The 24,340-nt window shown below is 43.5% G+C and overlaps 1 protein-coding gene across 1 annotated transcript in view; it reads right to left on the bottom strand.

The window, feature by feature from the left end:
- The window catches only part of OTULIN (OTU deubiquitinase with linear linkage specificity), a 37,585-nt gene extending 15,217 nt beyond the window's left edge, over positions 1–22,368 (bottom strand). The window contains exons 1-4 of the mRNA XM_025389086.1: positions 22,036–22,368; positions 11,364–11,440; positions 5,310–5,404; positions 2,445–2,588 (exon numbers count right to left, since the gene is read on the bottom strand). Coding sequence (XP_025244871.1) covers positions 2,445–2,588; positions 5,310–5,404; positions 11,364–11,440; positions 22,036–22,187 — 468 coding nt within the window. The 5' untranslated portion in view covers positions 22,188–22,368. The remainder of the gene's footprint in view (positions 1–2,444; positions 2,589–5,309; positions 5,405–11,363; positions 11,441–22,035) is intronic.
- Between the last annotated feature and the right edge of the window lie 1,972 nt (positions 22,369–24,340).

Here is a 24,340-nt window from a genome sequence, read left to right as displayed (position 1 = left end):
CTCAAAAGGAAAATTGAGGGGGATATTACATCCAACCTAGAAATATAGATTTGTAGATTAATATAATATAGCTACAACTGTCAGCACAGCCTCCTGAGTAGCTAAGAACAAAGGCACACGCCACCACAATCTAGAAATTGTGTCATATATAGCTACAGTTGTCAAGTACAGAAGTTAAAACAAGGCAAAGCAAAAACAGTGAAATTACTGTTTGCTTCTCTAGCTGGGTCTTATATCCAACCATAGGAATGCTTTTGCCAACTGACAAACAATTCTGAAATACTTTACTAATAAATGGCATCATTTACAAAAGAAAAAACAGCCTAGTATACCCATTTCTCTTGCCTCTATATGAAAGAAATAAGCTAATGCTGAAAAATCTGCTTAAGATGGCATACATCTTTGCTTAGAAGAAAATATCTTCCCCAGATGTTGGTTTTGTTTTTTTTTTTAATAGACTCCCCAACATAAGGGGCCTCCTTATGTTGCCCAGGCTGGACTTGAACTCCTGGCTCAAGTGATCCTCCCACCCCAGCCTCCTAAGTAGCTAACACTATAGGCGCCACCACACTTGGCTCCAGATGTCATTTCGACAGTTGATAGAGGTGTGGTGATTTTGTGCTGGTTTATTAAATAATCGTGGAACAGACGGGGAGTATCCTCTACCCACCAGTCCTGGTTTTGCCCTTCCGAGCGTGTGATCTCTCATCCACCTAAAAGACCTCTACCTTAGCCAACAACAAGTTCCTCTAAAAGTCTTCTTTATTCTAGGAAAATACCCCAGCTCCTTCAACTGCTCCCAGAATGCGATGAAGCATCCTGGCCACATTTCCGTCTGCTGAGGATACAGGTACCGAGCTCGAGACGGCCTCTGACCAGCCCAGTTCAAGGTGGGGCTGTCACAGTCTAATTCTTGGAATCATTCCTTTTAAAATGCAGCCAGGTTGGTCTTTTTTAAAAAATAAAAATAGCCGGGCGCGGTGGCTCAAGCCTGTAATCCCAGCACTTTGGGAGGCCGAGACGGGCGGATCACGAGGTCAGGAGATCGAGACCATCCTGGCTAACACAGTGAAACCCCGTCTCTACTAAAAATACAAAAACTTAGCCGGGCGATGTGGCAGGCGCCTGTAGTCCCAGCTACTCGGGAGGCTGAGGCAGGAGAATGGCGTGAACCCGGGAGGCGGAGCTTGCAGTGAGCTGAGATCCGGCCACTGCACTCCAGCCTGGGTGACAGAGCGAGACTCCGTCTCAAAAAAATAAAAAAAAATAAAATAAAATAAAAATATAAAAATAAAAATAAAAATAATAAAAATAAAATGCAGCTAGGGCTTTGTGATCATTGCTGGACATCGCATTTCATGCAGGCTCACAGCGGGCTTGCAATCAATTCGAATCCTAACATCTTTTTCTTTCTTTTCATAAACTGCTATAAGGCCAATCTCCCACAGCTGGCATTTCTGGGTTTTGGATTTTTTAAATTTAAGCACAAGACTTTCAATTTTCTTCCAGTTAATGTCATATTGCCATTTCTTTCCTTTTTTTTTTTTTTTAATTTAAAAATATTTTGTTGGTAAAAAAAAAAAAATGCTAATGATCATCTGGGCCTTCAGCAAGCTGTAATCTTTTTGCTGGTGGAGGGTCTTGCTTCGACGTTGATGGTTGCTGACTGAGCAGGGTGGTGACTGTTGAACGTTGGGTGGCTGTGGCCACTTCTTTTGTTTAATTCAACTTTTATTTTAGATACAGGAGGTACATGTGCAGATTTGTTACATGGGTATATTGCTGTTTCTGACCAACCATTTCTGACCAAAAAATCTTTCAGGATAGTCGTCTATCACCCACACGACTATATGACTTTATGTGTGTCAGGACGTGCAGACAAATGACTTTCCAGTGCAGGTCTGCCATGTGGTACATTTAAAACGCTAAAGAGGGCCAGGCCTGGGACAGGTTGAGTCTCAGCTCCTCAGGAAGTCCCTCTCCATGTGACAGTAATCATCTCTCTTCTAGTGTTGCTGTTCTGACACCTACTAAGCCAATCTTCACACTTTGCAAAAAGTACTAATTTCTTGAATTACAGCTAGAAACGAAAGAAATGTGTATTCTAAAACCCCAGTAGGTTCTCAAACAGTAACATATACAGCCTACTTAAAACAAACACCAAAATTGAAATCAAACTGTTCCTAAGGGCTTTACACAAACATCTGCTCTCTAATTCAACTAAATTGTTCACATAAATTTTATCATTTTTCTCTTCTACGAAATACGAATTATTTTTGGTCATTTAACTATGTGAAATCATCCCAGCCACACAAAACTGAATAAACGCACATGCTGACATCATACTGCAGAAGATAATAGCAGGTAGCATGGACAGAAAGGGAAAATTTTCTCACAAAAATTGTTTGAAACATTTTGGACTCAAACCTGCAGCAGCAGCGTACCAGCATGAGCTCTGGATCCTGCAGCCAGAGCGGCAGCCCCGCAGCCTGGCTCATGGCCTGAAACAGCGTGGCCCTCAGTGCACAGTAATTATCACCACGGACTCGCCGTATGGAGGTGAACTTCTGAGAAACTTCCTCATAGCCCTGGGAAAAGGTATGAAAAAATTCAAAATGGTTGTTACTGACTTGAGATAGCAGAGAAAGTTTCATTCCTGTGGAAAAAACTTGGCCTGGGACCACTGGGAAGCCCAAAGTTGGAGTTTTATGTCCCTTCCTAGGCAAATGTTTTAACACTTACTCCCTGGCAACCAACATTTTGAAGGGTTTAATCTGTGTTTCAGTTAACCCTAAACTCTTTAACAAAAAGGCAAGAAAAAAGAGAGCTAAACTAAGTTTATATTTTCGTATTAAAAAAATACAGAAAAACCCCAAGTTTCCAAAACACAAAGCAGGGCGGGGGTGCTTTGTGTATGTGCATGTATATATAAAAGTTTATATGCCAAGAGATGGCTGAATAATTCTGTTAGGCTTCTTTTCTTTTCTTTTTATGAGTTGGAGTTTCGCTCTTGTTGCCCAGGCTGGAGTGCAATGGCGCAATCTCGGCTCACTGCAACCTCGGCGTCCCGGGTTCAAGCAATTTGCCTGCCTCAGCCTCCTGAGTAACTGGGATTACAGGCATGAGCCACCACGCCCAGCTAATCTTTTTGTATTTTTAGTAGAGACGGGATTTCATCATGTTGGCCAGGCTGGTCTTGAACTCCTGACCTCAGGTGATCCACCTGCCTCTGCCTCCCAAAGTGCAGGGATTACAGGTGTGAACCACCACGCCCCGCCTTCTTTTCTTTTTTTAAGTGAACTGTCACTCTTGCTCAGTCTGGAAGTGAAACAAGGAAATGAAAATGTTCAGTGACATGCTTGGGCACTCAAAAACAGCCATCCAATGGACCATTCTGAAACGTACCCTGAAAAGACACCATAAAATCCTAGTGACTCTGATTCCCCAGCATGCATGATGCCTGGCTTCTCCAGCTAGGCACATGCAGTCCTTGAGACTGACTGAGCTGCCCACCATCACCCTGGCCCTGGGTCCAGCCAGCCCCTTAACTCATCCCACTCTTCCTTGATAGTCACTGAAGACCCACTTCCTACCCTGCACTCACACAAAGAAAGAAGTGTTACCCTCATTGTGGAGTGGGCGCAATGCAGACCACCGCTGTCCTGTGTGTCCAGGTACTAAAACCTCGTTCTTAGCTGTTTTCAAGGTTCAAGTCATAGGATGATATTTTAAGTGAATACAAAAGTACTTTTTTCCCCCAATAACAACATTTTGAGGACTGCATTTTTATTCAGTGGTCCAACCACTGTAACACATAAGGTTCCATCAGGCAGAATCACACCTACTAATAATTATGTACTTCTTGCCTATGGTAAACCTTAATTACCCCAGAATACTTATGATGGCAAATTCAATTGCAATTGTACCTTTCCAAATGCATAAATTACTCACGCTATTTCAGAATAAAATTAAATCTGAATTTATAGAAACTTACTTCCAAAAGAATATTAGAAACAAAAATAGACAATTACGCAAATAACGACTAAAATAGAATGGAGGTGAAAGCTGTTTTCAGGCATCTGAGATGCTCTAATTACTGCCATGGGTCGTGATGGGCTGGAGGTTGGAAAATCTGCAAGTGACCAACAGCACATTCAGCAAAAATATAAATGTTCTTAACCTCTGGCAGGAACTAAGAATTCCAGGTGTTTCATAATTGAGTTCTCTAATAAACGCCTAAAACACAAAGCATCTACATTTCAGATTTGCAGAGAGCTATCATCTGCTCTCAGAGCTTTACAAGTGGCAGCTAGATTTTTACTAAGGTCAGCCCATGGGCAGTTGAGGTACATGCTGAAAGATAAGCAATTATTTTCTATAAAAACGAGCTCTGAGGAAAAGACTAAATATTCAAATACTTAAAAACTTAAAATCCTAACCAAAAAAAATTTAAAGATATTTCTATTAAATATGACGGTCAGTATCTCTAATATGTAAGAAGTGCATTCAAATTCATAATGTAAATAATCCCAAGATAAAAATGAGAAAAAATAAATGCAAAGGTTTCAAGAGGTCATGGAAGTCTTAGGTTCAATCTGCTATTTGACTGTTTTTGAGCAATTCACATGGTTCATCCTACTGATAATACTGGATCTGGTATACATCTGAGGGTAGAGCCCACAGGCCTGCTACTTGATCACCTGCGTAGTATATGTAGGCCATGGTGTCTGAGCTGAGTAATGAACCAGCCCAAACAACCACAGCAGGACCACATCATATGAACCTCCAATGTCATCCCACAGCCTTGGAGACTATCTTCACATCACCAGTCTATGCAATGAGATTGGGACACCTTAAGTGAAGGGAGCAGTTCCTGACTCCCCTGTGTAGGGAGTCCAAGAAGGTTCTAGGCCCCAGGACCAGAGGGTGTGTAAGCAAACCCAGTGTGCTGTGGAAAGCAGGAGTGTGGAATCGGCCTGAGGCATCCCTGAGGCTTTTATTTTACAACACCAGACCAAAAAGGATATTCCCAAATGGCTCCAAGAGGACAACCAATGGCTGGCCCAACCCTGAACAGCAGAGTCATTTACATGTTTTTCAAAGAAATTGTGTCACTGAATAACTGATGCTGATTCTATATTAACACTGTGACTTAAAACAAAATCCTTATCTTTTATCTCTAAGATAAGAACACCAATAATAAAGTCTATAGCAGTCATTTTAACTGTCTAAAAATATCAAATGACATATGAAACAACTTACGATAGACTATTTGAAAGACCTGAAATATGTGCACCTCTGTGTCGTACCTTTTTCATACATGTTGCTTTCTGTGTATTTCCCCTCCATTCTTTTTTGCAGTAGTCCATGATATCCATTTCAGGAGCTACGCTTAATCTCGGTTCTGTTAAAGAATTTAAAAAAAAAAAAAACAAATAATAAATCAAAGCATAATCAGAATATTGCTTCAGTTGGGGGTTACCCTTCACTCTTCATTTCAAAAAAATCCAGAATTCAACCACTGCCTACCAACTGGTCCAGACCACCATCATCTCAGCCCTAGATAACCACAGGGGTCTCCCAATGGGTGTCCCTTATCACCACACTCTCCAGACCATTCTCCACATGGTAGCTAGCCAGGATGATCCATCTAAACATGAATCAGATGGTACTGATCACTCCTGGGCTCAGAGAGCTCCAGGGACTCCTGCCTCATGGCGTTATTCCTCATACAGTCCCCCTCTCTGCCTCTCTGGTCTCTCCTCCCACCATTCCTCACACTGACTGGACTCCTGCCCCAGCTACAGCCTCCCAATACTCTCCAACACACCTGGCTTGCTTTTCCCCACACCTGCAGGGCAGCTCCCCGGCTCCACGCAGGTCTCTGCTCCAGGGTCAGCTAGCACCTTGTATCATAATATCACATACACTTTTGCTCTCTATTCCTCTTATACCATTTGGTTTTTCTTCTTAGCACTCGACACCCGAAATATTTTTCTGTACCACTCCCCCACCCACCCCCCACACACCCATACAAAAATACAGTAAAACATGAGCTCTTTGAGGGTAGGGACTTTGTTTTGTTTCTCAGTTGTGTTGTGTCCTCAGGATCTGGAGCTGCACTGACACACAGGTGCTCATGAATACTTTTCTAATCAATTAAAGATGCGACAGTCTGAACTATGAGAAAACACTTCTAACAATGAGTAATCAGTTTTTTTATAACCATTATGCAAAGAAATAACACCTACTATAACAAAAATTACTTTTAGTTATCTTAATGTAGTTATGTCCTTCCCTGATCCCAAAAAGCCAAAAGTAGTCGATAATAAACCAGAAACTAACAGAACTCTCCATGTTTGTTAATCCACAGACCTCACCTGACTCTAACAACAACACATCCCCAAAAATTAAAAATACAACTCACCATCAGACAAATGTTACAGCGAAAAACAAAATGGCCTTTATATTTTCCCTAGTTTAATACATATGGTTTGGGGTTTGCTTCTGTGGTAGGTGCATATACACGCACATGCACATGTTAGCGTGTATGTTTCAGGAAGAAAAGGAGGTAAATTCTCAGGCACATCTTGACTTCCTTTTTAAATTATTGAAAACGTAGATGCTAGTGATGATTTTAGAATATAAATACAGAAGTACCTGACAACATATTTACTCCTGAGCAAGTTATACATAAAATAAAAATGTTTTACTCAACTAAATTCAACAAATATTTACTGAGTGTCTAAAATGTACCAAACGTTGAGCTAGGAACTGGGGATACAAAGGTGATGAAGACAGGATTCTATCCTCAAGGGGCTTATGGACTGCTGGAGAAGAAAAGACAACAAGCACTTATAAACCAGGGTGTGATGGGTGCCAGGATGATTAGGAGCACATAAGAGGCCCTAAATCCTTCTTGCAGTTTAGATAAATTAAAAAAAAAAAAATGAAGTAAACTCTTAAGAACTGTCGATTTTTAAAAATCTCATTGAGAATCCTTTTACAAAGAAAAGTAACCTTTTACATAAAAGGGAAAATAATACATATACAGATAACACAGACATATTTATCTGTGGCACACCTCAGGATTCACTTAAAAATGAAGCAGACTCCTGAGGTATAATATACAGGGACCACAGAGACCAATGCTGCACAGCCAATCCTTAAAAAACTTTCATTTTTTTAATTCGAGAAATATATTTTTGTGTGTCTACTTAGTGGATGGAAGCATTCTCATGTATCTGTCTTTCCATTCACCTGCCCAAAAGGGAAGAAATGCAAATGTCCAGAGTCAGGACACTTATTGGTTCACATTTTCCTCCAGGTAGGGTTATGAGCCTGAACAGAAAGCATGTCCAGCTCAGAACGGGCCTCCTGGGAAGGAAATCTACCTTCCTGCTCTCCTCCCTGCAGTCCTCATTCTCATGCACACCAGGACAAGACCTGGCCTCCTGGGCAAGGTGGGGCAAGCCCAGCACCCCATGACTGAGGGGGGAAGGCGCAAGCCTCACACAGGCCAAGAGATCAAGCCATAGGCCACAGCCAAGTGCTGAATCAGAGGCCTACGTAGGCAGTGAGGGTTGGGAAAATGGGTACCAGCACAGCTGGCAGCATCAAATACCTGAATTCCCATTCTGCTGTGGTCCTCTGAGGAGGACTCCAATGGCTACTACATGCCGGGTACCAGGCTAGGAGCTGGAGATGCAGGACAAGGCAGTGCCTGACCTCGAGCAGACTACAGAGTTCAAAAGCAACTTTCTTTAGTTGCAAACTACATAGACTCTGCTGTTTTCAAAAAAGGGCATTTCTAATGGCAAAAAAATAAAAAATACAAAAATAGGGAAGTTGAAAACCAGAGCGGTAAGCCAGGAGTTGAAATAACCAAGAGGCTTGATCTTTAGCCACCACATGGGTGACAAAGACAAGAATCAGACCCTCAGGAGGTGGGAAGTTAAAACTGAAACCCCTCCGGAAAGCAGGGACTCTCAAATAGGACAGGAATCTCAATCTTTGTAATGGGCCAGATAGGAAATAAGTTAAGGCTTTGAGGGCCATAAGGTTTCTGTCACAGCTATTCAACTTTACCATGAACGAAAGCCACCACAGACAATATGTAAACTAACATGTTTCAAAAAAAAAACTTTATTTACAAACCCAGGTGGCAAGTCAAATTTGGCCTGGAAACCATAGTTTGCTGACTCTCAGGCGAGGTGGAAAAAAATCTTTTCACTAACAGAGAGGATAAGAAAACTTTCTGCCTCAGTCTGGGCTCTGCTTCAGGGGAGAGGGTAGCAAATGTTATTTCAGGAAGGACAATGAACCCAGAAGGTCTGAGATGATGTGAGAAGTGTAACGGGATCCATTTCATTCTCAGAGTAAAGCTAGGAGTTACAAGACCCACTGAAAAGCTTCATAGCCTGTGTGGGGTACAATGCCAGACAGAAGAGAATCACAACAGAGAGCCTATAGGGTGGAGGACTGTCAGCGGTAACAAACACCAGCTGAATATGCACTTTCTTCTTAGGAATCTGACTAATGAGGACACTGCACTCCACAGGAAATTTTGAACAACCACAGCAGTAGAGACAGAGTATTCTCTGAAGTTTCATGGAAGACTGGAACGGTGCAGCCCCGGAATGCACTACTACAAAGAATATCTCCTGTGGCTACCACAGTGAAGAGTTCACCAATTCCTTGAGAAGGGCTCAAAAAGTATTATAAAAACCACACTGTGTATCATTTGTTCCTAATCACACATGACAATGCTTTTGTTCACCATAAACAGAAGGCAGTTCTCAAAACCAGAAGAGCACAGACAAGGGTCTTCTAAGGTTCATGGAAAATGACTTTTACGAAAAAGCTATGGATGGATTTCAATTTTTTTTTTTTTTTTTTTTGCACCATGATAAACTCATACTAACTTGTTATAACATGTATGAACAGGATCTCATCTAAGGCACTAAGAAGGATAAGACATCAGTTTGAAAAGACCGCTAATAGAGCAACGTTTGATGTTGAATTTATGGTGAAGCATAGGTGAAAGAATGGTGAAATCACTTATGATTTATAAACAGTTTATAGGGACAGTGGCCCAGTGAAATCAGCAGCTTACAAATGGATAACTCGTTTTCAGAAGGAACATTACGATGTTGAGGATGAAACCTGCAGTGTCAGACCATCCACATCAACTCAGGAGGAAAATACGAATCTTGTTTGTGCCCTAACTGAAGGGGACCAACAATGAACAGCAGAAACAATAGCCAACATCACAGACAACTCACCTGGTTCAGCTACACAATTCTGACCAAAAAAATTACAGTTGAGCAAACTTTCTACTCCGTGGGTGTATCCAGATCAGCTGCTGACAGAAGCAAAGCTTTCAAGGGAAATTTTAAACAATTGGGATCAAGAGCCCGAAGCATTTCTTCGAAGAATTCTAATGGGAGATGAAACATGGCTTCACCAGTACGATCCTGAAGACAAAGCACATTCCAAGCCATGGCCACCAAGAGGTGGAAGGGGTACAGTCAAAACAAAAGCAGACTGGTCAAGAGCAAAGGTCTGGGCAACAGTTTTTTGGGCTATTGAAAGCATTTTGCTTGTTGACTTTCTGAAGGGCCAACAACAATTAATATGTGAGAGTGTTTTGAGAAAGCAAAAGCTTTAGCAGAAAAATGCCAGAGAAAGCTTCACTGAGAGTCCTTCTGCATCCCAACAATGCTCCTGCTCCTTCCTCTCAAACAGCAGCAAGAATTCTGATGAGAAATCATTAGGCATCCACCTTACAGTACTGATCTGGCTCCTTCTGACTTCCTTTTGTTTCCTAATCTTAAGAAGCCCTTAAAGGACACACATTTTTCTTCAGCTTATAATGCAAAACAGACTGCTGCATTCACACTGTTAAATTCCCAGGCCTGTCAGTTCTTTAGGGATGAGTTCAACAAATGGCTGGTATCATCATTTAAAAGTGGCTTGACGCCGGGCGCGGTGGCTCACGCCTGTAATCCCAGCACTTTGGGAGGCCGAGGCAGGCGGATCACAAGGTCGGGAGATTGAGACCACGGTGAAACCCCGTCTCTACTAAAAATACAAAAAATTAGCCGGGTGCGGTGGCTGGCGCCTGTAGTCCCAGCTACTCGGGAGGCTGAGGCAGGAGAATGGTGTGAACCCGGGAGGCGGAGCTTGCAGTGAGCCGAGATCGCGCCACTGCACTCCAGCCTGGGCAACAGAGCGAGACTCCGTCTCAAAAAAAAAAAAAACGTGGCTTGAAACTGATGGAGCTTATGTTGAGAAATAAGGTTTATATTTTTATTTTTATCTGGTTTTTTTTTTTTTTGAGACAGGGTCTCGCTGTTACCCAGGATGGAGTGCAGTAATGAGATCACGGCTCACTACAGCCTCAAACTCCCAGGCTCAAGCGATCCTCCCACCTCCGCCTCCTGAGTAGCTGGCACCACAAATGTGCACCACCACACCTGACTAGTTTTTGTATTTTTTGTAGACACAAGGTCTCCTTGTTTGCCCAGGCTGGTCTCGAACTCCTGGACTCAAGCAATCCGCCCACCTCAGCCTCCCCAAGTGCTGGGATTACAGACATGATCCACCACACCCAGCCTTCTATCTTTTAATTCCATTTTTCCGCAACCTTTTTGAAGTGCCCTTATACATTACACAGGTAACGAGAGAGAACATGCCACTTGTGATTATTCATGAGGTATCCCAAAATCAGAGTATCCCTATGCAGCTCCTGCATGAGACCAGTCATGGAACTAAGGATGTGCACCACATGCAACCTTGCCAGCCAAGTCTCCACAGACCAGTGGAGGGGTCCAGGAGTAACACCTCACTCCAGCAGCAATGGGTCCTGGTCGGGGTAAGATCAGGCAAGACAAGAAATACACAGACATGAAATCACAAAACGATGAGGCTGTGCTACTGATCCCATCACTGTCTTTCTTATTAATCACATTTATATAGCCATCTGCATGCAAAGATGTACACAGCCAGTTTCTCAGTTAAGTCTTTCCATTTGAAATGAAAAATGCACTTCAAATCTGAACTCTCCCTCTAAGAATATAAGGAAATCAAGAACCGAGAGAGGATGGTGTCGAGAGATTAAACAATCCTCATAGGTGTGAAAAATGATATGAATGTAAAGAATGCAGAGGGAATGCTTGCATGAACATTTAAAAACCTCAGGAAACAGTCTCTAAACATACTTCGGCAAAACAATCAATGTAGGTAAGACCATATACATAAGAATATTTTATTGATATTTTATGAAAATGGATATACTGATTTAACTGCATTTTCTGCTATAAACAATAAGAACTCTATAAATAAAACAATTCCAAACATACCTGATGCCCCTCTTTCATGTATAAGCAATTCTTTCTCCTTTTCTATTTCATCTGCAGCACGGTACATGTCCTCCTCACTGAAATCACACCAAAGCAGACATTTTCAAACACTTGTTGCACTGACATTTTCCATCCTATTATACAGCTGCTTATAAAATGCATAACACACTAAGGGTTTAACTTTTTTCACTTTACATGATGATAACCTGATAAAATATGTGTCTCATATCTTAAGAATAAAGATGCTTATGTTTCTATCTCACCACTTTCTTCTACTTCAGAATTTCTTACTTTCAATAAGACAAGTTACATCACTTCATTTGCTAGGTGGCTCTGAGGCCATTTTAATTGCAATGCCTATTAATGCCTCAACTACATACCTAGACGTCACAGCATGCATCTTATTAGTGAAGCTCCTGAACTGATTCTGTCAAGTTCCAAGAATGGAGATAGTGCTGATAAAAGTATTTATATAGGAATGCAGGCCCATTGCCGACCTTTGTAACATGCCACAAGGAAACCTGACAATAGCTACCTTAAAAACGAGAAGAGACTATCAGTTACTATTACAAATCGCCAAAGCTAAAAAACCTCCTCGAAATTCTCCTGCTTCCTGACACCACATTCAACCAGCCACACATGCAGCTGTTACATATATTCCCACTGTCCACTACTACCGACTTCTTACTCAAAGCTTCCCAGTCTCCAGTACTTCAGTTTAAAGAGCCCACTAAGTACTACAAAGGGAAAAAATCCACTAGATGCTAGACAAAGATGAAGAATGGGACTTCCGGTTTGAAGATGCCCCCTTTTTCCTTCAAGATTCACCCCAAAATGACAATAAAGGGAAAAAGAAACCCCAATTCTATCTTTCATGAAACCAGAAGACAGGTGAAAGTCCAAAGAGCTGGAAAGCAGATGGAGTGGTAAATGACACAGGACAGGGAAGCCAAGGCTGGTGGATGGGCATCCATGGCAGGCAAGCCAGAAAACCTGGCAGAGCCCCAGAAAGGCTCAGGAACTGGAGGCATCAAGTCCTTCAAGGGTATGAGTAACACACTGAGCGGAAAACAAGGAGACTAGCTGACCTTCACATAAGCAATGATCAGACCCCTGATTCCCCCAAACTCCTGCCTCATGAGAGCATACCCCATCCTCACACAAGACTGCAGACCCAATGGAACACAGGAAGGAGGAGGTGCCAGGCTTAAAAAAAAATTTCAGTGAATGGCTGAGATACCCCTACCTCCAATTCCCTCATCACCCCAGCTCCTGGTACATGGCCTAGTACAGGTGGGGGCAAGACGAAGGAGTCAGAGGGCAAAAGACAGATGAAGAAGGGGTACTGGGAGGGGTAGACTGAGGAAGTCTCACATGTCCCACTAAAACCTTTCAGTGGTTCCCAAACACTCAGGGAACTAATGTCAAAATTAGGACCTTACCTACCACTTTATAGCCTGTATCCCATTATTTCCCTATGCAGTATTCACACTTCAGTCCAAACGCCTGACCAACACTATCGTGTGCCGGTGCATCTGTGATTTGCTCAGATGTTCCCTCTTCCTGAATGGCCCACAACTCCTGACCTGCCCCCTGCCTGATATATCACAATACACGCCATGTGGGTAAGCCCTCTGCAGAGTGCAATGGTTGGAGTGGGGACCCAGGAATTAGACTGCCAGGGTTTATTTACCTAGCCCTCATTCCGGTCCTTATTAGCTGTATGTATAACTATGACTAGAGTAACTACACCCGTCAGCATCTAGGTTTAACTACTTGTCAAAAAGGGCAGTAAGAATATTCACCTCAAAGGGCTATTTTAAGAAACAGATACATGGAAAATAATTAGCACTCAAAATTAAGTAAGCTATTCTTATTCTCATTTTACATCCACTGGTGCAAAGTATTAATGAACAGTCTGACCAATTATCAATTTTTATTTCTTTTTTTCTCTATAAATGTGTAACTGTATGTATTTTAATGTTGTGGGGGTGAGGGAACAAGTATCAGGAAAAGGTACTTTCCATGCGCTCTTGCTTCCAGTGAGATTTCAAGTAAAAAGTGTGATGTCACCCTTAGAGCCCATGCCAGAGTTAAAAACAAACAGAAACCTGATTCATGGGGACCATACATCAAAGGCCTAAAATAAAAAGTGACCAAATGTGTTCGTTCTTCTCTCAATCATTTAACAACATCTTTCAGCCTCTTTCCTGGCTTTATAAAATAAGAGACAAATTTAATCCTGTAAAACAGTCATTTAAGCAGAGCACTTTCACAGTGTCATTATCGGAGGCATGTATCTCTGGGCAAACCACTTCCCCAAGTCCTCAGTTTTCTTATCTTCAAAATGAGAAGACTGGAAGAGGCCATATAAATGGTTCCTCTTCCAGTTCTTTAGTCTAAGTTTGTGAATAAATTTGTCATGAAAATTGTACTTCAAGCAAAATCTGTGGCTATACTGCGTGCATATTTGGCTCCACTTTGTTCTCTTTTTAATCTACAAAATAACCAAAATCCAACATCAATGCCCAGAGGAGGTTCTCTAAACAAGCAACTCTCCGTCCCACAAGTACAAATTCCTACAAAGGCCAACAGGAAAGGAAAGGAAAGAAACAAACAGCAAAACAAACAGGAGAACTAAATGCAAAGGGAAGCTGAACAGGAAATCACTGGAAATAAAGAGAAGAGACTCGAGATACATGGAAAAAGCAAAGCAGAAATGGAAGAGTAAGAGAATCAGAGTATAATCAAATTCCTTTAACCACAACTGGATTTCACTCAGATTCTGTGCACAAATATCTGCTAACTTCACGGCCACCACGAACGTACAGAAAATGTAATATAGCCTTTACTAAAGGCCACTATTAAAATAAAAGTAATCCTGCTTAAAGCCAGGAGTTCAACACCAGCCTGGGCATAAAGCAAGACTCCGCCTCTACAAAAAAAAAAAAAAAATTTAATTGGACATGCTGGAACTCACCTGCAATCCCCTCTACAGAGGAGGCTGAGGAGAAAGGATCACTTAAGCCTAGGAGTTGGAGGCTGCAGTGAGTTATGATCACACCACTGCACTCCAGCCCAGGCAACAGAGTAAGACCCTGTCACTAAAAAAATTAATTAATTAGTTAATTAATTAAATTTTTAAAAATAATCCCGAAGAATAAGTTTTAAATTTAAGCAATGAAGCTCAACCAATATATTCAGGAAGGAGGACATTTCACAGGCAGAATGAAACAGTTACCCGTCTACTATAAAGATAAGCAAACAGAAAGAGAGGAAGAAACAGAGCAAAAAATAATAATTTTATTTTAAAAATACTTCACTCAATAAACTTTTGCTTTAATTTTTTATGTATTAAAATAATAAAGCTGAAAACAACGACAAAATGAAATTATACTAAAGGCCAGGAATCTGAAACAAGTAGAGGTTAAGTTTAAGTTTTTGTTATGGGATGGGAAGATAATAAAACAATGAGAGGAAAAGGGATTTGGCAACCTTTTGTGTGTCAAGTTGGTGTGGCAGCGGGGAGGTACCCACTCTGACACAAAAGGAACCACTGAAGCTCAGAGACTCAGGTGATCACCACAGAAAACAGTTTTGTGATAAAGGAAAGTTAAGCCAAAGTCTAAATGACTTGATTTTCTGGCAGTCACCCTCAATTCCACAGTTAAAATTTGTTAAAGGATACAAATAAAGGATAAAATTACAGTTGGATAGAAGGAGTAAGTTCTAGTGTTCTACACCATTGTAGGATAACTACAGTTAATATCTATTACATAGATTCAAACAGCTAGGAGAAGGATATTAAGTGTTCCTAAGACAAAGAAATGATACGTTTGAGATGATGGACATGCTAATTACCTTGATCACTACAGTTATGTGTATCAAAATATCACTATGTGCCCCATAAATACGTACAACTTAAAAATAATTAAGCCGATTTAAAAAATTATATATATATATATATATGTTTTTTGAGAAAGGGTCTCATTCTGTTGCCCAGACTAGACTACAGCCATGCAACCACAGCTCCCTGCAGCCTCAACCTCCTGGACTCAAGCAGTCCTCCCACCTCAGGTTCAAGTAGCTGAGACCACAGGCATGCACCAGTGCATCTGGCTAATTTTTAAAATTTTTTATACAGTCAGGGTCTCACTATGTTGTCCAGGATGGTCTCAAAGTCCTGGGCTCAAGAGATCCTTCCACCTTGACCTCCCAAATAGCTGGGATGACAGGCGTGAGCCACCGTGCTCAGCCTAAATTTTAAAACCAAATGCTAACAATTCCTAGTTAGAAAATTCTCAGTTTTGCACCATGGCATTATTTTAAAGTGTATATTTTCAAGTTCCTATTAAACAATATTTACCTATTTTCATTTTTTGACACGGAGTTTCGTTCTTATTGCACAGGCTGGAGTGCAATGGTGCGGTCTCGGCTCACTGCAATCTCCGCCTCCTGGGTTCAAGCGATTCTCCTGCCTCAGCCTCCTGAGTAACTGGGATTATAGGTATGTGCCACCACACCCAGCTAATTTTTGTATTTTTAGTAGAGATGGGGTTTCACCACATTGGTCAGGCTGGTCTTGAACTCCTGACCTCAGGTGATCCGCCTGCCTCGGCCTCCCAAAGTGCTGGGATTACAGGCGTGAGCCACCACACCCAGCCTATTTACCTATTTTCTCTTAACCTACAGATAAAATATTTTATTTTTGATATTAAGACAACACATCTAACTGAGTAAGCTATATAACATTACATACTAAATTATAACTGGTATCACTTGCTTTGTTCAAAAAGACCTGCATACCAACCAATTTTTGAAAACTTACTTTAAACATGCTCACCATACAGACACAAAATTATAGTATTCCCAAGAGCAAAAGCCGTGAGTTAAAAGCAGAGCTTAGTGAAGCAGAAGGCATTTCTGTGAAGCCAATTTTTTAATTTTTGATGCAAGTAAATACGTAATAGGAAAAAAATCAATTCTAATGCATATGTAAAGCTAACAAGACAGAATATTTTAATCACTCACCGTTATGAACCTTTTAAAAATTGTTCCCCTTAGTTGTCTAAAAGAACTAAGTATGGCTTTTTTTAATTCAACTCTCTGGACTTGAACCCTGCAGTTCATACTTAACTTAGCCTGTCCTCTGAGACTAATGGCAACACTAAGGCAATGTCGGTGAGACAGTGTCAACCAATATGACACTAACACACCTTCCCACACAGGCACAGGAAAAGCAAAGACCACCAACCCAGCCGTTCTCCACCACTTTGTGGTTCAGACATGGGTGAACAACACATCAACTACAGGAAAGTACCGGCACCCCAGCCAAAATTCCACCCCTCTTCTGCAAGTGGACTTTCCACGACTGGCTCATGCTACTCCATGTGACTTACAGAGGTATCTGGGGTCAATGCATACACTCTCAATAACGTTTGATTCTTAGAGACATCCTAGTTCTGGACCCCAAAGCAGGCTCTTCATCAGGTTGGGAGAAAGTGGACTTTATCCCTACTCCAAACTGTAGCAGCATCTGGGGGTGGGGTGGGGCAGAAAATACATCCACAAGAACAACCGTGTGCCACTTTTTTTATTCACAGCCCCTTTGAGAATTCAGATTTCATCAGAACCTAAGCCCAGAAACATACATAAAATTGCTTTCAATTTCAGAGGGGTTCACCGACAGAATGCCTCCACAGATTCAAACCCTGTCTCACCCTCAGACAGGCAGAGAAGGGCCAAGGAGTAGTCTCTTCTCAATTCCCTAAGCATTTCTGGCCTAGTCACCAACCATGTCCCAGGACCAGAGAGAGCAGGAGTCAGATGTTGGGGGTGGAGTGAGCAGGGGATAGAGCATAGGAGAGCAGCAGAGGGAGCTCGAAGAAGGCCAAGTAATCTGGTCTGACAAAAGATTTCTTCAAATGTGAACCTAAGTTATGTTTCAAGCCATCCTTAGGGCTTGTCTAGGAGATGTGAGCCAACCACAGCTCTTAAATGGACTGATGGGTGGATGGAAAAAAGGAGGGAAGGAAGGGAGGGAGGGAAAGAAAACCTGCAATGAGATGTATACAAAGTAGCTCATCACTGGGCACTGTGGCTCACACCTGTAATCCCAGGATTTCAGGAAATTGTGGCAAGAGGATTGCTTGAGCCCAAGAGTTAGAGACCAGCCTGGGCAACATAGTGAGACTCTGTCTCTACAAAAAGTAAAAAAAAAAAATTAGCTGGGTAAGATGGCATGCACCTGTTGCCCCAGCTACTTAGGAGACTGAGGTGGGAGGATCGCTTGAGCCTGGAAGGTTGAGGCTACAGTGAGCCATGACTGTTACTGCACTCTAGAATGGGCAACAGAGAGAGACCCTGTCTCAACAAACAAGAAAACAAAGCAGCTTATCCATGTGGTGTATATGTTTCTTCTCCCCTTCTCTCACTTGTGAAATGTGATGAGCTTAGTGGAAAGGAATCAGAGTAATCTACTGTGCTGCCTAGGAAATAAGCCATCTCTTTCTCTACCCATCACCACAGCCTTCAGAGACATATCCCGAATGTCTAATTCAGCTGCAGAAGCTGGGCTATGCTCTGTACTTATAATTACTGTCCACTGAATGTATTACGAATGACTCTGTAGGATATCTCAAAACTTCTACAGTCTTACAGTGTTCATACTTCTAAGTGTAAACATTTTAAATGATTCCTCCTCATAGCAAACCCAACTATCTGGGTGGAAAGAAAGGCCTTGGCTCCAATGACAAAAAACGTAGACTAAAAATGGACATTACACTATTTAAATTGATACTCAACTATTAAGCTATATATATCATCATGCAGGAATTGACATGAATACCTTATATTGCAAACTTTGTTTATATGACACCCATGGCACAGTTTCTCTAGCCCATGAGAAAATACCATAGAGAAACAGTCCACTACCCAGATACTGCCGAGTCAGAAAGATGGAAAAAGGCTAGAAAGTCCAAAACTTGAGACATGATGTTTAAAAGGTGACATCTTAAACTCACCTCTCTTGTTCTGCCCCATCTTGAGATGTGAAAGAGAATGAGATAATCAAACACAACAAAAATAAAGAGAAAACAAAATTAAGCTGCAAAAACAAAACAAAACAAAACAAAACCCACACACACAAACCAGAACATCTACTGGGAAGCAAACATGGGAAGCAAACCAAGGGATTAAAAAAAGGTGAAGTTGGCTGTCACTATAAATCATGTTTCTCTGCCTGGTTTTGCTGAGGAAGCCCAGAAGAGGCAGGGGGAGGTTCCCATGGATGCATCAGGGTCTCTCCAGTCAAGCTACACTTAAAAAACCTGTGAATGTGTAAAACGACAAACCTAGGCTAGTTTTTTTTTACATTCCTTTCAGCTCTAAGTCTATACAGTTATACCAGCAGCAGACAGAAGAGGCACCTGTGCCACAAAAACTTTTCAAGAAAGAGCACTTCTTCCTACCATTGTCTATTTTCATAGGTGTTCTGAATGAGAATCACATCCACCAGAAAACTTGCCAAATAACTATGTATACTTTCGAGAACATGGTCTGGCTTCAAAGTTTCTGCATTGCTCAGGAAGCATGACACGGCTGGGGTTGACGTGCAGCACGTGAGACAGAGCATTAAATTAAGCGCATAGTTCTCACCACCAGGGTAGAAGGCAGGCAAAGCTGCAATTAGGAACCAGCATGGGCCCGTGGAGCAGGGGTTAGGGGCAAGAGACCCCCTATTTAACCCTCTGCAGAGTCTGAGGTTAAGTCTCTGATATGATTTGGATAGTTCTCCCCTCCAATCTCATGCTAAAATGTAATCCCCAGGGTTCGAGATGAGCCTTGTGGGAGGCGATTGGATCATGGGGGTAGATCCCTCATGAATGGCTTAGCACCATGCCCTTGGTGATGAGTGTGTTCTTACTGAGTTCATGCAAGATCTGGTTGCTAAAAAGTCTGCGGCACCTCACCCCCACCTCACTCTCTCTCACCATGTGATCACCTAGTCCCGCTTGGCTTTCTGCCATGAGTAACAGCTCCCTGAGGCCTCACCAGAAGCCAAGTAGATACAGGCACGAAGCTTCCTGTACAGCCTGCAGAACCATGAGCCAACTAAATCTCTTTTCTTTACAAATTACCCAGCCTCGGGTATTTCTTTATGGCAATGCGAAAGCAGTCTAATACAAAAAATTGGTACTGAGGGCTCGAGTATTGCTGTAAAGATACCTGAAAATGTGGAAGCAGCTTTGGAACTGGATAATGGGCAGAAGTTGGAAGAGTCTGGAGGGCTCAGAAGAAGACAGAAAAACGAGGGAAGGTTTGGAACTTCTTAGAAATGGGCTAAATGGTTGTGACCAATATGCTGATAGAAATATGGACAGTGGGCTGGGCACGATGGCTCATGCCTGTAATCCTAGCACTTTGGGAGGCTGAGGCGGGCAGATCACTTGCGGTCAGGAGTTTGAAACCAGCTTGGCCAACATGGTGAAACCCCATCTCCACTAAAATCAAAACCAAAAATTAGCCAGGCATGGTGGTGGATGCCTGTAATCCCAGCTACTCCAAAGGCTGTGGCAGGAAAATCGTTCGAACCTGGGAGGCAGAGGTTGCAGTTAGCCAAGACTGCACCACTGCACTCCAGCCTGGGTGACAGAGCAGGACTCCATCTCAATAAAAAATAATAATATTAAAATATAATAAAATAAATACGGACAGTAAAGGCCACGCTGATGAGGCTCAGATGGAAATGAAGAAGTTCTCGGGAACTGGAGTAAGGATCACCCCTGCTACGTCCTAGCAAAGAATGTGGCTGCACTGTGTCCATGTCCCAGGAATTTGTGGAATTAAATAACTTGTCTGATTTCACAAGCTCATAGGTGGAAAGAGGTGAATCATGGATGAGACTTAGGGCTTTGGACTTGATGCTAGAATGAGTTAAGACTTTGGGGAATGGCTGGAAAGAGATTATTATATTCACCAATGTGAGAAAGACATGAGATCTGGGGGGCCAGGAGCAGAATGATATAGTCTGGATATTTGTCCCCTCCAAATTTCATGTTAAAATATAAACCCCAGTATTGGAGGTGGGGACTGGTGGGAGGTATTTGGATCCCTCATGAATGACTTAGTGCCATGCCCTTGGTGACAGACGACTGCTGACTCCAAGTTCACACCAGATCTGGTTATTTCAAAGTTTGTGGCACCCCTAGTCTCTCTTTTCCTCCCTCTCTCACCACGTGATTGCCAGGTCCCACTTGGCTTTCCGAGGTAAGTTAAATAAAGCCCTCTGAGGCCTCACCAGAAGCCAAACAGATACAGGCACCAAGCTTCATGTAAAGCCTGCAGAACCATGAGCCAATTAAACCTCTTTTCTTTTTATAAATTACCCAGCCTCAGGAACTTCCTTATAGCAACACAAAAAGGCCTAATACAGACTCTAACCCAGAGAGTAAACTGGGCACCACAGGACACATCAGCTCACACATGGGCCTGTACAGTGGTTTCAATTTTAAAAAAAAATAGGTGCCACTATTTAAAAAGCAGCGTATTTCATGCAAGGCCCAAATAGCTGGATTCTTTAAATACAGAAGATGCAGCAACTACAGGCCTGAGCTTAGGGGACCCTGCCTCTCAACAGAGACAAGCTCTCCAGGTCCTAGCCAACTTCACTACTTCACTTACTGCCTAGCTCTGGAGGCAGGAGCTTGAGACCACTGACTCTCAATCTTATTTTCCCGCGGCCATTAACCCAGTAAGTGCGAGTAACACCATCCCAAGGCTGTTCTCGACAAATAAGAATGTCTAAGTACTACGCAAATACGTTATTACAACACAGTATCTACCTAACAGGGCCCCAAAGGGCCCCTTTTCAGGAATTTTTTTCGAAAGTTCTAGCAGTGCTTTTTGCATTTAAACACATCTTAAATTTAACTTTCCAGCCAATTAAAATATCTGTCAAACTGGCTGGCTGAGTGGTTTCATAATTTCTTAAATTCCAACGGCATTTATAGGTGCCTGGAACTTGAAAGTGTAGAAAAGTTTCACTCGAGTTTCTATTCTGCTTCCACGCGTACCCCCAGACCCTTGCAGAAATCAGGAACTCTTCCCAAATCGTCTTCTTCATAATACAGTAAGGAACTGATGTAACCAGCACTGACTTTTCTTTTTAAAAGGATATGCGGGAAGGGATACTACTCAGGCCGTTAAAGGGTCAAAAAGAATGGATCAGACTCGGTCCAAAGTCTGTCCAACAGGTGGGACGTCGCCTCCAAGAACATGTCGCGCGGCTCCGTTCTCCCGCGGCTGCGGCAAGGGCGACCTCACTTCCTCCCTGTGCCAGGCTGGAGGAAAGATCTAGCGGGAGCTAGTAATAAAACACACCACTTCTCGGGTTTGCTTCCCAAGTTTCTGGAACTTTCTTTAACTTCAGATGTGCAGATGTCAAAAATGAGAGGGGAGGGGAGACACTGTGTGACCAGAATTGTGAGGGGCCCTGGGGAAGAAATCTGCACTCGGACACTGGGTAAAACTGTCTGCCAATTCCTCCTTGTCGCCAACGGCCTCACTCAGAATTGAGAACGCCCAGGTACCCTCTGCTGACGACTCCCCACCCCAGCCCGGCTTCCGGAGAGGACCGAGCCCGCCGCCCACGGCCCGCGCCCCGCGCACTCACTGCTCGGCCGGGCACTGCATCTCCGGCAGCGGCTGCCCGCTGGCCGCCGCCTTCCCGCCCTCCTGCGACGCGGCCCCAGCCTCCCGCGCCGCCGTCTCGGCGCAGCTCGCGCCTGGCCACGCTCCGGGTTGAGGCATAGTCCCCCGACTCATGCGGCCGCTCGGGGCCGAAGGGGTTCAGCCGGCTCCGAACGACCCGGAGCCCCTCCCGTCGGGGTGCCAAGCAGTGGTCGCAGCCGCTCAGCAGCGCGGGCGGTTTTCGAGGGTCCGCGGGGTGCTTCCGCGCGCGTCAGCGCGGCCCGCCCCACGGCCTCTGACCCTGTGCGAGGAGGTGCGGCCTGAGGCGGAGAGGAGCGGACGCGGCGCATGCGCATACACGTGCGCGGGCTGAGCCGCAGGGGCCTGGAGGGGGAACCGCGCGATTCGGCTGCTGCGCATGCTCGGTCCCCGGGCCTCGCTGGCTTGCTTCCCTCGTCAGCTGTGTGTGGGGACTGGCAGAGGATGTGAGAGCTGGAAACTACCGGACGAGCGGCGGGGAGCGTCCTGGGTGAGGAGGAGGAAGGCCGGTCTTAGGTGTGAAGGGTGCTGACGCGTTCTGGCGCCTTGCGGTGTCACACTTGGCTTCCGAGCGTTGCCCTCCGCCGGAACGGGTTTTCCTCAGCTGTGAAGCGTGGCTGCGGCCTGCCCGGGCTGTCGCCCGCCGGGACGGTTCAGACGCCCGAGCCCAGCGGGCCTGGGCCTCCGCTGTCGGGCCAGGCCGGTCGCTCCGGGGCTGGGAGTTACCGCACCGGAGTTGGGGCGGAGAAGGCGAACTGGTTCAATTCAAACCGGTTTAGCAAGCGCAGCAGTGTGTGTTGTTCTTGGATCATAGTATTTCATGTAAACATTTTGATTTAAGAGGAACAAAAGGGAAAATACTAACCGTTTTCAAGCATCCAAGGGCGAAATGCTTCATCTCTGGGATGGAGTAGAGGAGTAGCCTCTAAGGTTGAGTTGCAATCGTGGGTGCAAGAAGTATGGGTGAAGCAGAGTGCAGTGCCGGAACAGGGCGGAATGGAATGGCGTGGGCAGTTCAGAAACCCGCGAGGAGTCCAGGACGGAACAGGTAGGGAGCAGGGGATTGTACTGAAAGATGAAAGTGAAAAGAGGGGTACTGGAGACCAGATCATGAAAAGCCATATTAGGCTAACTGTGGAGCTTATGCTTAATCCTCATTGACAGATCTTGAGATCATTTTGAACAATCACTTTGTCTTCAGTTGGGTAAAAGTTTGGAGAAGGGCAAGACTTTGGAAGACCAGCTTAGGGAGACTAAATAGTAGTGACCTCCATGGGAGAAACTGAAACGGAAAGAATATTTATATTTTGTGCCACAGAACTCCAGGGGTATTGTTTTCTCCTTTAATTTTACTTGAAAAAGTAATAAATGCCCATGCTAAGAAATTCAGAGCATACAAAAGAATATACAAAGACTATTAAGGTGTGGGATTGTAGAGGGTTGAGTAGGGTCTGCAAAAATTCATGTCCACCTAGACCCTCACAATATTAACTTATTTGGAAATATAGGCCCTTTGCAGATGTAAGTAGTTAAGATAAGGTCATACTGGTATAGAGTGAGCCCTAAATCCAATGGTTGGTGCCCTTAGAAGAGGACAGATAGATAAATGAGCACAGAGGGAGGAAGGCCATTTGGAGACAGAAGCAGAAGTTGGAGTGATGCAACTGGAAGCCAAGAAACGCCACAGAATGCCAGAAGCCAGCAGAAACTAAGAAAAGGCAAAGAAGGATTATTCCAAAGCACCTTCCGAAGAAGCTTGGCCCTGCCGAAAACCTGATTTCAGACTTCTAGCCCCCAAAACTGCAAGAGAATAAATTTTGTTGTTTTAAGATGCACAGTTTGTGGTACTTTGTCTTGACCACTCCAGGCAACTCATATAGGGATCAAGGTGGAAAGATTATAAATTCTTTCAGGCCAAATTTATTGATTTGGACCCACCAGAGATTCTGGATTCAATGTTTTATCTCAGAGGCTTAGAAAAAGCCCTAATGCTGTGTTTAATTGCTGAGTATGTCTTTTCCAATTATGCATGTCAAACTAGGAAAATAACCACAGGATGGGTTTGGGGACCCACTGAGCCCACCGTGAGAAGGATCTGAGTGAAAACTCCATTGATCGTTTAACCTCCATCCACCCAGAAGGACCTATGCTAAATGAAGTTGAAGTGCCAGAACTGCCTAGTTATCTGTAGAGAAAGGTATCCACAGGCTTGGGGAGATTGGAATGTTAGAGTGGATTTATCATTTAAG

The sequence above is a fragment of the Theropithecus gelada genome, chromosome 6, assembly GCF_003255815.1.
Source record: "Theropithecus gelada isolate Dixy chromosome 6, Tgel_1.0, whole genome shotgun sequence".
Taxonomy (NCBI): domain Eukaryota; kingdom Metazoa; phylum Chordata; class Mammalia; order Primates; family Cercopithecidae; genus Theropithecus; species Theropithecus gelada.
This window is presented reverse-complemented; position numbering and strand designations above follow the sequence as displayed.